The sequence below is a fragment of the Alligator mississippiensis genome, chromosome 1, assembly GCF_030867095.1.
Source record: "Alligator mississippiensis isolate rAllMis1 chromosome 1, rAllMis1, whole genome shotgun sequence".
Taxonomy (NCBI): Eukaryota; Metazoa; Chordata; order Crocodylia; family Alligatoridae; genus Alligator; species Alligator mississippiensis.
Window position 1 is genome coordinate 68,798,084 of NC_081824.1, and position 14,302 is coordinate 68,812,385.

General features: G+C 46.7%; 1 protein-coding gene across 1 annotated transcript in view; it reads left to right on the forward strand.

The window, feature by feature from the left end:
* Positions 1-351: 351 nt before the first annotated feature.
* Positions 352-14,302, forward strand: part of SH3BGRL2 (SH3 domain binding glutamate rich protein like 2) — a 62,300-nt gene continuing 48,349 nt past the window's right edge. Inside the window, exon 1 of the mRNA XM_006271787.4 lies at positions 352-547. Within this exon, the coding sequence (XP_006271849.1) occupies positions 503-547 (45 nt within the window). The 5' untranslated portion in view covers positions 352-502. The remainder of the gene's footprint in view (positions 548-14,302) is intronic.

The window sequence follows — 14,302 nt, forward strand, 5'->3', positions numbered from 1 at the left end:
CTGGCACCTTTTTATCTATGATCAATCAATGTGGGTGTCCAACTTTGTTTTTGTGGGCGTTTTTAGGGAGGGGAGCTGAACACCCCACTCCTGTTGAAGACTGGGTGCCCGTCTCGCCAAGCAGCCTATTCCTGTCCCCGGTACACGGAGGGAGAGACCGGGGGGGAGCAAAGCAGGTGTCTGCTGGGACTGCCCCGTCCCCAGGAGCCCAGCTGGGCCCGGCATCTAGCCTGGGGCCCGGAGGGGAGCAGCCCCACGACGGGAGGCGGAGAACTACAACTCCCAGGGATCCCTGCCCCACCTTTCCCGCCTCTTGCTTTCATCTCCTGCCAGTGGGAGCCGGCTCCGGCTTATGTGAGGGCGGCTGGGGCGCTGCGGCGGCACTTGCGGCTGCAGCTGCCGAGGCGAAGGGGCCGTCCCGGGTTCGCCATGCCCCGCGCGGGCTGCTGCTGAGCCGCCTGGACAGCGGGGCTTGCTGCGCGCCTGCCCGCCCGGCGGGAGGATGGTCATCCGAGTCTTCATCGCCTCCTCGTCCGGCTCCGTGGCGGTGCGTGCGGCGGGGGCGCCCGGGCAGGGCAGGGCAGGGGGAGGCCGGCGCAGCAGGTGTGGGCTGGGGCTCCCCAACATCTGGCGCAGGGGCAGCCCCCGGGGCGGGGGGAGCCTGTCCAGATGTGCGCTGGGGCTGGGGACCCTGCCGCCTGCTGACAAGGCGAGACAGCCATCCCGGCGGGGCTTGAAAAGTAAATAAAGGGAATATTTCCTTTAAAAGGACATACGCAAGACGGAGCCCGGTGCCTCCTTGTATTCTAACCAGGGCTTGAATCACACTTTGGCTCTTGCCGGGGGGCTGCAAAAAAAATAAAAAAAAAATCAAACCGGTTCATTAATTAACCTGTTCACCTTATGGGGGTCTGCAAAAAAATTAAAGTGGGCCATTGATTAACAAGTCCACTTTGCGGGGAGCTGCAAAAAAAAAAAAAATTAAACCGGTTCATTAATTAACCTGACCACCTTATGGAGGTCTGCAAAAAAAGAAATGAAACTGATTTGTTGATTAACAAGTCCACCCAAGTGAAGGAGCGGTCGGTCCAGTGGGAGACCCCCCCCCCAGTTTTGATTTTTAAATCTTACAGGGGCTCTTGTCTCTTAAGGGGGGGGGCTCAGCTCCCCCTGAGCTTCCCCTTAATTCGCACCCAGATTCTGCCATCGCAGAGTACTGTGGTGCGTGGGCTGGTGGCACAGCAGAGGGGCATTGGCTTGCCTGGAGCAACCAGGGCACCCACCGAGTGCAGGGCATGGCTTTGCTCTCACCCACAGTCAGGCAGAGCCAGCATCAGTCTCGGCAGGGCTGAGGGCAGCTGTGCCTACCTTTGCCCCCAGAGCAAATTAGTTCACGCTGTCCTACTTTTTGAAATCAGGACAGTGCCAGGCTGTGAGCCGCATCCAGGGAGGACATGTACTCACGCTTTGGAAGAAGGCTGAAGCAGAATAACATGGCTAAATTAATAAAGATATATTTATATTTTTTAAATAACCCTCTGTTTTGAAAGAAAGATCTTGTAATCATTTCAGGAAGGGTTAGCTGGCTTAGACTTCCTGCTGGTAGCTGTGTCCTGTAGATAAGCATAGGGAGTCCTACTGTGGCCCATGGGTAGACACAGGGAGCCACGTCCAAACAAGTGCAGATGTGTGGTATGTGACACTGCAGATGGCTCTGTGGTGCCACACACTGCACATGCAGGCATTGCTACTTTGCAGTGGGGGGCGGGTTTGACCCAGGGATATCCCGGGATCGAAAAAACCCATGCCAAAAAAAGGCGGGTTGGTGCAGATGGTGGCAGTGCGCTTCGCCTAAAACTGGAGTCTGGCAGGCCAGAGCCTAAAACTGGAGTCTGGCAGGCCAGAGCCACACTGGCTGCCAGCTAGGCTGCCAGCTGCAGGAGCACCATGGCTGCAGCTCCTCAAGGTCCCCAGATCCTGGGTAAAGCTGCTAGGGCCAGCACATTTGCCACCCCAACCCCAGCCCGGATAACTTGCCGCCTGCGAGAGCACACGTGTCGTGGGCATTCCCTGGGGACAAGTAGCACTGGCACAATGTCCATGCTCATTTGGACACAGCCAGGGAGTCCTGCAATACATTGCTTTAGTTAGAAATAGTTCTTTTTTTTCAAAGGGCGCTGCACCAAACAACATACAGGATATTGATAATTATAGACTGTCCTTTGAGGCGCAGGCAGTCAAAACTTCAGGCCAATGGCTTGTCTGTGCATTAACAGGGGATAAGGAGAGGGCACATCTCCTTCTTCCACCTAAGTTTTGAAAGGCATCAGTATATTCTTTGATGGTTCTTTTAGTTTTCTCCTGGCTAATTAATTATGCATGTGACCTATAAATTTCCATATTCTTATTTAAAGTGACAGCTCATATTGCCATGAAGACAATCAGAGTGTAACTGTTCATCTAAATTTGTTTTTTAATGATAGACATCAGAGGGCTTTAAATATAATTGCTATATTTTTATGCTTCAGCAGTGCCAGTAGTGGAATTTTTACTTTTACTTTGTATAGGAAGACGTGGCACTATGTTCTTGTCTGAAGGTTTATTGTGTATTTGCTCCCTTTGGTCTTTTCCTCTGTAATGTTTATTTTCAGTTCAGTAACATGGTAACAGGTATGTGGTTTGATACAGTTTGGCATGAAGTGTTTGAAATAGTTAATAGTTCTATATTTACAGCTAATACAAACAAGTCATCCATTTCAGTAGCCCAGTGAGTAAATACAGAACCCCTTCAGAACTCTACTCCTTCACTGAGTGTTCATAATGGAAACTTTCCGTCCCATTAACTGGCAGTCAGTTCATATTATAGCAGTGCAATAATGATATGTTTAGTGTGAATCCCTTACTTAATAATTCAAACAATAACAATTTGTTTTGAAGGTTTTTGTGGGGGAGGAAAGGGAATGTAGCTTGGTCCAGTAATTGGCTAGAATAGATAAGGGAGGTATTGGATGGGGTAGTTTTGCTAGTTATTACCCTAATGACAAAGAAGTCTTGTAGCATGTGTTAATTTGCATCTGCAAGATATGTTCGCCCTGATCTGGAGCAGTGGAAGCCTCTTTGTCCTCTCTGTCACCATCACTCTGCCAAACCTGACCTGATTTAATTTTCATGTCAGTTCATCTGGTGGACTCTTGCTGAGGGTGCCATCCACAGTGCCAACAGTGATAGTGATTTATGTGACTGGACACTTGACCACTAGCAACTGGACTAAGTCCATTAACATTTCATACAGACTATTGGCAGCCATCCAACGGTAAAGACTTTCATTTGTTCTGAGAATAGGTGGTATAGAGGTTAAAGGCACTGTAACCCCTGACTATTCCTGTGGTTTGTTTATCCTTCTCTTCCTCTTAAGTGCCTAGAAGCCCTATTCATGGACCAGGATCCTGCTGTATGAGATACATATGAACACAGACCAAAAAGACAGTTCCTCCATTAGTGAGACAATATAGTGGTGAAGATTTGAATGTTATGTTGTGATGCTTAGAGGAAGGGAAAGACAATTCCTCATGTGAGGTCATGTTGCCTCTCCCTCCTCTTCCTGTTGTATGGAAAACAAGCCGTGAGCATAACCAAACAGCCTGTTCTCAGAAATCTTCAACTTACCCTCTGCTATCCAAGGTGCAGCATTATCTTGCTGTTTGACAGTGGCACTGGAAAGAAAGACAGCAACACACCTCCAGGGCATCACACTGTCACAGCAACAGACCTGGAAGAAAGGTGTGGTTGATGGATAGTCACTATCATAGCTTGGACAGCTTGGGTCAAGTTGTAAGATATCTGTCCTTGAGTGTAGGACTGTTCTTTCCAGTGTATGAACTAGCATTTGGTCCAATGAAGTAGATTTGAAATGGCTTAGGCAATGAAACTTCCATCATTTCTCCACATCATGTCTGCCCTTCTGCTATGGTTATGCTGCCTTTGTTTCCGTACAGTTTGTAAATAAATTAATGTTAGGGTGTTAGCAAAATTATTTTGCTTTCTTATTAACGGTTTTGATACTGATTATGTATTTGCCATACAAACAGAATAGAGAAGGAAACAAGACATCACAAGAAGTTACAAAAATATTATTAAAGACTGGTACTTTTTAAAAAAAAACAACAACCCAAAACCTAAACCTGGTATGCCTTCAAAATAACTTCCATTGAAATGTACTCTTTCTTCCTTAATGGCACTTGATTTGTGTCAAAAGGGGTGCAATATATACAAAAATAAAATATATATTGCCATATGGATGATTGTATATGGTGGTGTTGTAATACTGATTTAGGTGGAGGGATGGAAGGTTATTGAAAATAGTGAACATGACTGGCTAGTTTTTGCAGATATAAAAATAACTGTTTTCACAGTTTTGCAAAATCTCATCCTTACATGTGCTTTGTGTAAGTGCTAGCTTTCTGATACTCCATAAATATAAATGTAGGGGAATTTATTGAGGTTATTTATTAGCTGTTGCTTAACAGGGCTTTGCTTTGCACGTAAGACAAGTCAGGATTACAAGCTCTGTAAATCTTCAGTAACTTCACTGATGTCCAGTACTGTAGGTTTGGTCAGAATTTGAGCTTTTGAGAATTTGAGTTGTTGCTGTTTATAACACTGGGAATGTTCTCCTGCAAGGTGTGTGGTTTGATTTTGGATTTATTTGTCATTTCTCAACCTCACAACAGCTGTTGTTATAAAACAAAAGATTTTTTTATGATACAGATTTATCTAGCCTCTAGTACAGGGCTTGGCTTCCTTGTTATCTAGCTGACAATAAGTTACCCATTAATCAACAGGGGAATTCCACAGATCTCTTTCTCCTTCACCTACGATAAGAGTTTTGTTTGAATATGTTTGCATAGAGAGGCTGGCAAAGACAGGAAAATCATCACATTTTATTTCCAAGCACAAAGGTAAAGCTGCTTGGCAAGCATAATTGACCAAGTGTACCATTAGTATAACTGTCTTGAAATCTCCAGAATCATGCCCACTATTTGTGCAGTGCACTTGGCTGGAAAATATACTGAGACTGTTGCTAGTGCAGTGTTCAGTTTGTTTAGGGATAGTCTCCTTTGGTGACCAAACTGACATTCATTTCAGTCCAGTCGGGTCTATGCCAAGGTAAAATAAAAGCTATTCTTCATAAACAGCTTTAAGAGATTAGTGGTGGATGGTAAATATCAGGCAGGGTTAGAGCTCTTGGAGAAAGAGTGACACCCGGACGTGAGCTCACAACCTGCTGGTCTAGAAAACACACCACAACACCATCCCTCTGTGCGGGCTGGGCCCCGATCCCGCCACCATGTGCGGGCCAGGGGCGAGCCGGGCCCGTCTTCGCGCATGCGGGCTGTGGCCAGCAGCCCGAGCACGCGGGGTTGGAGAGAACCGGCGGCGCGGTTTGCTACGCGCGAGCTAGAATTAGTTACGGAGGCGTAATGGTTGATTGAAAAGATTGTTTACTTACACCCAAAGATGGTATTGGTGGACAGGTTTCCAGGCACAGCTCCCGCTTAGATCCTCGCTAGAGGAACACGACAAATTCGATTGCTCCCACGGAGTTGTTCAGACTCCGCGGGTCTGGTTCGAGGTTCGAAAGGTTCCCCGGAGTTGCTTAGGCTCCACGGGTCCGAGGTTACAGGAAAGGGATACGTCTGGGATTGTAATCGGCGACGGGGAGAGGCTAGAGGCGAAAGCTCCGTAGGTTCGGTTCTATTGCCTCTATTGCCTGCTTAGGGGAGGCGCGTTGGGTCCGCGAGGGTCCGCAGCGCTTGGAGATCTTCACACAGAATCTCTCTCTTTTCCTCCCTCCTCCGGTTTGGGTGGAAACTACCCAAGCCTTTTGTACGGCTAGCAAGCCAATCGCTAGCCGCCACGTGTGCCTATATTAGGAATTGGCCAATAATATGGCGCAAATCCGAATACAAATGGCGGGAACTCCTTTGCAGCGTGTATCACTCGTATGCAAAAGAAATGCACCCTGCAAAGAAGCTGTAATTTGGCGGGAAATCCCCCGTTGCACCAGAGTTCTCTCTCGCAGCAGAGAACTCTACTGTGCAAAGAAAGTGACAAATAGCGGGAAAATAATTTAGTGGTGCTGAAGCACACACACAAACAAAAACCACAACTTTGGGTTGTGACACCCTCAAGAGCAAGTGCTGGCCTCTTCCAAGTCCTTTCCTACCAGATGGCTACACTAACATACATAGGTTTGACCACCCACACCCCACATTTAAAAAAAATAAAAAATTAAGCCCTTAACTGTTGGCTCTGTGCCCTGTAAGAAGAGGCCATAGGCAGCCAGAAACGTTTCCCTTTTGCCTCCCAGCATCATGCGCAGCCCAAGACACACAACAATAACCTCTGGGGCTGCTGGCTTCTTCGTGCTCAGGCAACAACCCCCCCGGCTGCCCCCAAATTCAAAAAGAACAAAAGAGGCTGTTTTGGCTCCACCAACTTCCCCTTCCTCACAGACACTCCCAGTCCTCTGAATGAAGCACGTGCTGAGGCCCGAGCATCTGGGCCTCGGCCTGACATGTGAACCCCTTTGTGGTTCGGTATGCCATGCTGAGGCCTGTACTTTTGCACCCCAGAGCCTTGCACCTAGTCCAATTGGTCATGGCAGCTTCCATGTGTCACAGTGGAAAAAAAAAATACTAGTACTCACCAGGGCAGGGGATGGTACATAGCTAACACATGGGGTTGAACTCCCAGCCTGCTGGTTCAGACTACAGAACCATACCACAACACCAGCTTTCAAGAAGAACACCTGGTTTTTCATAATCCCTTCCAACTAGATGATCACACTGACATACATAGGTTTGCCCACCCACACCCCACATTTACAATTTAAATCCTTGACTGATGGCTCTGTGCCCTGCAAGAAGAGGCCATATGCAGCCAGAAGCGTCCCCCCTTTTGCTTCCCAGCATCATGTGCAGCCCAAGACACACAACAATAGGCACCGGGGCTGCTGGTTTCTTCATGCTTGGGCTACAACCGCCCCGGCTGCCCCCAAATACAAAAAGAACAAAAGAGGCCGTTTTGGCCCCACCAATTTCCTCTTTCTCACAGGCACTCCCAGTCCTCCGAATGAAGCATGGGCCAAAATCTGGGCCTTGGCGTAGCATGCCAAACCCATTTGGGGTTCGGCATGCCACGCCGAGGCCTACAGTTTTGCACCCCAGAGCCTTGCCACTAGTCCAATTGGTCCTGGGGCCCATGGCAGCTTCCATGTGTCGTGGTGGAAAAAAAATACTAGCACTCACCAGGGCAGGGGAAAGTACACAGTGACATCTGGCTTTGAACTCCCAACCTGCTGGTTTAGAGACCAAAAACCACATGATAGTACCAGCCGTCAAAAGCAGCCCTTGCCCTCTTCCTACTAGATGATGACACTAACATACATAGGTTTGTCCACCCCCACCCCACATTTAAAAAAAACGCAAAACAAAAAAATAACAGAACAAAACAAAAGAAAAAAAATTAAACTCTTGACTGATGGCCCTGTGCCCTGCAAGAAGAGGCCATATGCAGCCAGAAACATCCCCCTTTTGCCTCCCAGCATCATGCACAGCCCAAGACACACAAGAATAGCCACCGGGGCTGCTGGCTTCTTTGTGCTTGGGCCACAAACCCCCTGGCTACTCCAAATTAAAAAAGAACAGAAGAGGCCGTTTTGGCCCCACCAACTTCCCCTTCCTCACAGACACTCCCAGTCCTCCGAATGAAGCACGGGCTGAGGCCTCCACTTTTGCACCCGAGAGCCTTGCCACTAGTCCAATTGGTCCTGGGGCCCGTGGCAGCTTCCATGTGTTGTGGTGGAAAAAAAAATACTAGCTGTCACCAGGTGTGGGGAAGGTACAGTTGTGACACATGGGCTTGAACTCCTAATCTGTTGGTTCAGACCACAGAAACCACACCACAACACTAGCCCTCAAGAGCAACACTTAGCCCTCTCATAATGCCTTCCTACCAGATGACCACACTAACATACATAGGTTTGCCCACCCACAGCCAACATTAAAAAAAAAAAAAAAAAAAAAAAAAAAAAAATTAAATCCTTGGCTGATGGCTCTGTGCCCTGCAAGAAGAAGCCATATGCAGCCAGAAACGTTCCCCTTTTGCCTCCCAGCATCATGCGCAGCCCAAGACACGCAACAATAGGCACCGGGACTGCTGGCTTCTTCATGCTCGGGCTACAACCGTCCCAGCTGCCCCCAAATTCAGAAAGAAGAAAAGAGGCTGTTTTGGCCCCACCAACTTCTCCTTCCTCAGAGACACTCCCAGTCCTCCAAATGAAGCACGAGCTGAAATCTGGGCCTCGGCGTGGCCCTTCCTCTTCCTCACTATTGTGCCTGCAAGGTGCTTCGGTTTCTTCTCAAACCATAGTATTGCTTCCTATGAGAGTACATGTTCAACACAGCCAGGTGTGATTGTGAACTGATAAAGCATATGTGAGACTGTGTACAGCTTGGGTATATAAACAGTAGTGCTGCAAATAAAGAAAGCAACAGTAGTAGCTGTAATAAAGGAAACGTTCAGAATACATTCCCTGAAGTCCTTTCAAAATGTGTTTTAGGTGCAGGTCATAAGGTATATCTACTTTGCTATTTAGGACTCTCCCCAGGCCCACGCTCACTGACCATTTACATTGAAAACTCTTAAACTTGACCTGTGATGACCATCCAGATAACCCAGAAGTTCCATTGAACTTTGGGGTCTGCATTCAAGGGATTTCCTAGCCCTCCTGCAGCATGTTCAGAACTCACTTGGGTGCTGGAAACACAGGAAATTGGCCAACAACAAAGCACTGATTCATGAAGACAGTGAGGTCTTGGCATAGGACTCAGAATCAGCAACTATGAGTTGTCATTCTGGATTTTTCAGGTGACTTTTGACAAGGCATGTAGGTTTTCTATATCTGTGTTCCCTATCTGTAAAATTAGGACAATATTAACACTTAAATGTCACACGGATTAATATAGTTATACATGAAAACACATTTACTGGGGTGCAAATGTACCAGCAAGAGCTACCTGATGTCATCAAAGGCAAGAAAAACAAAGCTTTTGCATAGCATGGGATAGATTATCAAGCAGACTTAAGTCACATTCTATACTGCTCTTACTATTTGAAAAAAAAAATCATTTTTAATTAAGGTGATGTATTGAATATTCTGGTTCTAAGACTTGTCAGAGTACTTTGTCACATAATTTCATAGCAGCTGTTGCCGAAATGCAATGGGCTTTAATTAAGGCTGATGCAAAAATAAGTCTTGGAGTGCCACAGGATTCAAGTGACCTATTTTACATTGCTTTAAGCAAGAGAAGGAATGGGAGAGACTGTAAAGAGATACTGTCAGATTAATGCTTTAATTAAATTATTTTGGATGGTTCTAATTTGTGTAATCTAGAGAAATGTAGAAGAGGTTAGGCTTTATGATGATTTATGAAGAAATTAGTCAGCTATATAAGTTAAGTTACCTTTATATTTTATATATACAGGATGGTTTTATCTTTAGAAATCTGAATGCAAGTCAAAGGTAAAGAACTGGGCCTCTGATGAGAAAGCAGGATTGTAGTATTTTGCAGGCAAATATAATAATGACAGTTGTTTCATTAGTTTTACCCAAAGGCGCTCTCATCTTTAAGGTTAATCTGCAGAACAAAATGCCTTGTCTTTTACTTTGCATGCATTGTGAAAAAGCATCATGCGCATAGATTCATGAGGATGACTGTTTGTGTGTCAAATTGGGACTTCCTAACCTATTTTATCTGTCTTTATGTAAAATACGGTTTGTCTTTAGAAGACAGGGGGTAGTCACTAAATCTTTTTTATTCCTCTTTTCAGTTGCTCTTCCTAAATATTAAGCCAGCAATATTTTGTGTCTGTGTATATGCACGTGTTGCAATAAATTGGCATCCTGCACTCTCTCTCTCTCCATGCTCAGATAAACAAAAAAACAATAAGTGTTTTAAGTAAGAGCAACTCATGTTAGCTTTCAGTGTTGGGTGAAATTCTGCTAGAATAACATCCTCCAGTAAATTGCATTAAAGAGCTATTAAGAGCCTCTGCAGCCTTTAGATTTCTTCATCCTCTCCCCTAGGATCTGCATATTATTGCATCAGGCCCCATGAGAAGGTGGGCAGGTGGAACAGTTCGCGAATAGTCAATAAATGTTGATTCACATCGCTAAAAAAAGACATTAAATTAACTTCAGTGGGACCCATGAGTCACATGAGCTGGGTGACGTTCAGAGAAAGGCACTAAAGTGGTTTGGCAAAATTCAGGCATTGCTGAACTTGGGGCTGTCTGAAGATGCACACACAGAGGGTGAAGAATTAATTCAATAGCTAATTTGTTCACTATGTGCCCTTGTAGGTCACTCTGAACCCACTCCTTTTTCCTTCTCTCCAGACAGGAAAGGCCTCTTAGTCTTACCTGTTGTGGGATAGAGTCTCCAAAATCTGTTATTGAGAACCTGGGATCCAAGTACACCAGCTCCCCTGATGATCTGACTGGTTTTGAGGCACTTGCGTTTCCTCCCGCTGGGAACCTGCAGCTACAGCTATGTTGATCAACAGCGTTCTTAAAGTAGTTCTATGTCATAGAAGGATTTTTTAAAAACAAACAACATACATGCATATGTAGGCTTTTCTAACCTTGCATTTCACTACATACTAATTTAAATAGGCTTCCTGCTTAAGTTACAGGACAGAAAAAGAACCAGCTCATATTACTTTGGAGTAAGACCACCTTAGTCCAGAACAGAGTTTCCACATGGGACAGTTGATTCTGGTATAGGTCGAGTGGCAAAATTACTGATGTAGTCTTGCCAACAATTTCTTTGTATAAACAAGTCCTAAGAGAACAAAGATACTATATTGACCTATCCTGATCACAGCTGACAGCATTCTGCTCTTGCCCAGCTCCCCTGTCTATGAAAAGACTTGTTTATACAGCTAATATGGGGTGCCCCCGTTGGACTTCGTATAGATGATCATGGGCAGCTTTTGAGCTTTCTCCCAGCCCCGCTTGAGGGGTGTATCCCCAGAACTTATGTGTTGGGTTACACTGCACCCTGAGGGGAGCCCTGACAGTCGCCTGCCACGGGTTCATTCTCTATGTTCCTGGAGTGGGGTCCCTCCTGGGGTTTCTTGCTACTCCTGGTGTCCCTCACCGGGGGTATTCTTGGGGCTCCACCTCCCCTACACCCCAACCAAGTGCCAACCTTCCAGGCCGCTGGATGATGAGTCTTTGGCCCGCTCCTCAGTTCGCCTACTCCCAATGATCATGGGGTGTACAATTATCTCCGCCTTCGCTCTCGCCCCTCCTCTGAGGCTCTTGCCCAATCTGGCCTTGATCTTTCTCTGTGGCTCTGGACCTGTAGAGGGTCTTTCCTGGGTCACCCTCTGTGAGCTCTCCAAGATAGGATAGGTCAAGAAAAGGAAAAAAGAAGAAGAAAAAACAATGAGATGGTCTGGGTGTAGGCTTCTGCCCACCCCACTCACGGGTCCACCATCTTAGACTGTCTCCGGTCCCGCAACGTTGTCCCTCTTCCTCGGCTGTCCTGACAATCAATGTGGTAGGCCCACCAGCGTGGAGAGAGCCCCTTTTAAGGGATCTCCGTCTCGCCCCTGCCGGGGCCGTCGGCTTCTCTGGGATGTTGACTGGGGAGCACCTTCACCCCTCAGCATCCCAACCACTTCTGCTGCCATTTCCCTGCCGTCGGCTTTTAAATCCGCTGGGCGGTGTTTTTTTATGACGTCATCTGCTGGCGTTGCTGCCAGCCGGCAATAAACACGGCTGATAAACTGCGCCGGTGGCTCTCCTCGGCGCGGCTCACTCTTCCCTGCGGGAGGTAAGTGTTTCTTCTTTTCAGGGCTCTTTCCCCCTTTCCCCGGGCATGTTGTCCCTTCCTTGGGTCCTGCCATGGGAGGTCATTCTGGAGCCTCCATTTTTGTTCCCCTGGGACATGGGGTATGGATACGCGTTAACACAGACTGGTTAAATGCAGTTTAAACTTGAAGCAGACAGATGTACAAGCCTGTTAAACCAGTTGAGAGCTTCCTGGAATGGTCAAAAATCAGTAAAATTCTTCTGAACCAGTTCACTGCGAACTGTGTAGTGACTAAGGTACTTTACATAAAGCACCATGAGTTAGAAGTGACTAAGGAATCTGAGTGCTGACACAGCTGCAGGCCCCTGGCACTTATGTAAAGTGCCATGAATTAGAGCACCCCACCCACTGATCCAACAGACGTTTGCCTGTTGGGGGGGGGGGAATGGAATAGAGCCTGCCTGTAGCCAAGAAGCTGCCCCTTTCCCCCAGCTCTGCGGCTGTTTGCAGGAAGGGAGGCGGGGGGTAGGGGAGAAGAAGCAAGCCATGGCCTGGGGTTTGCCCAACCTGAGTTGGATGGTGGAGGGCTGGTGGGGGGCCGTGAGGATGGGGGTTCCAATCCACCCACCCCCTTCAGCTCAGGCTGGGCAAACCCCAGCCCGTAGCTTGCTCTCCTCTCCTTCCCCCCTCTTCCTGCAGACAGCCCTGATTGTTCCTTAAGGTACTCCAAAGTGGAGCACTTCATCTGGTTCCTCATTTGATGAGGGTTAATTTGTTGTGCAATCAGCCACTTTAAAGCACTCTGCAGCCATGCATGTGTGTCACGGCATGGCTGTAGAGTACTTTCAGGGGGCTGATTATGCAACAAATGTCATTTCTGTCTGTGCCCTCTATGGCACAGGCCTGGTTTGCCCTCCAGACATCCCCCACTGCATGTCTCCTCATCACCTCCCTGCTCCCTTCCCCCTTTCCCTCTGCCCCGAGTGCTGTAAGTCGTTGCTGTTGCACAGAGCCAGAACTCTGCAGTCTATTTTTAAAATTTTTTGTTGGCACTTTTTATCAATGATTTCTGTTGCGCTTTTTGTTCAGTAAAAACTATCTTTCTAACAACCAGCTCTCTACTCTACCACAGCCCCTCATTATATCCCTTTAGCACCTAGAAACCCAAAAAGATGGGTTCAGGCACCCTCCTGCTCCCAGGCAACCCAAATCCAGCAAGTGCACTGGAGAGGTAGGTAAAGTGCAGGGTACTGAACTTTACTGAACTTACATTTGAGAGAGAAAGGAAAGCAGAAAAGTGAAAACAGCCTCAGCCACAGATCATTCCCCTCCATTTGCCCTTTGTTCACTAATGTTAGGCTGGGTGTTCACTTATCCCCCTCCCTGGTGTTGGAGCAACAGCATTTCAGTGCCTAAAAGGTACTGTTCTGCCTGAACGGCCAGGGCTCTATACATTTGAACACCTCTGACCTGAAGCAGCTGTGAAGCAGTTTCCAATTACTGACATTTATGAGTGGTTAAATTGCTGTGAACATCCACACCCAGACTGTGGTGCTTTTTACCTAGTGGTAAATAGTACCTGTCAATTCTTCAGGTAAAAAACACAGCGATGACAAGACACTTCAATTTTAGCACAAGCTGACAGAGGTCAGTCATTCCCAGGCAGGGGTATATAACACTGACTTTTCTAAGATTATCCTTGTGGTAACAGAAAAAGTGCCTTGTCATCACAGTATGTTTTCAGCTCTGTTGTTGGCAGGCATTAGTTATCCAGAGCTTTAAAAAAAGCATCCTAAAAGGAGTCTATTACTATATCTACATCAGTCAGAGATAAGGTGTGACATCTGGTGCTTCAGACTGGGTCTTTTGGCTGGGTCAGTGCATCTGATGAAGTGAGCTTCAGGCCACTAAGGCTTGTGATTACTTCCTGGCATGGTACCTACCTACTTTGGTTAATCTATAAGGTACAAATCTACCCTGCCTTCTACTTGACTTCAAATTAACAAGGCTAACTACATCACTCTGTGTGAAACCATCCAGCAGGAGCTGTTGAAACCAGTGCCTCATTATGGCTGCCACATTAGTTAGGTTGGGCTCACTGGATTTGTAATCCCTGGTTTCATGTCTGCTTCCCCCTGTACTTTCTCAGCTTCCCTGGCTAGTTAAATATATAATTTTAGGTCTGCCCTGTGCTCAAATGCTTTTCTGATATAAATAGTTCAGCTGAAGGGCAATTTCTTCCCCCAAATAGTGATGTTAGTAAAAACCCAAGCACAAACATAGATATACTGATATCAAGATGATTTATGTCAATATAATTATTTAATACAAAAATAGGCTTTTCCAGGATGAGCACCTTTATGTTGATAACTGTGCCGTAGAAAGGAGGTTCATAGAACCATAGAAAATCAGGGCTGG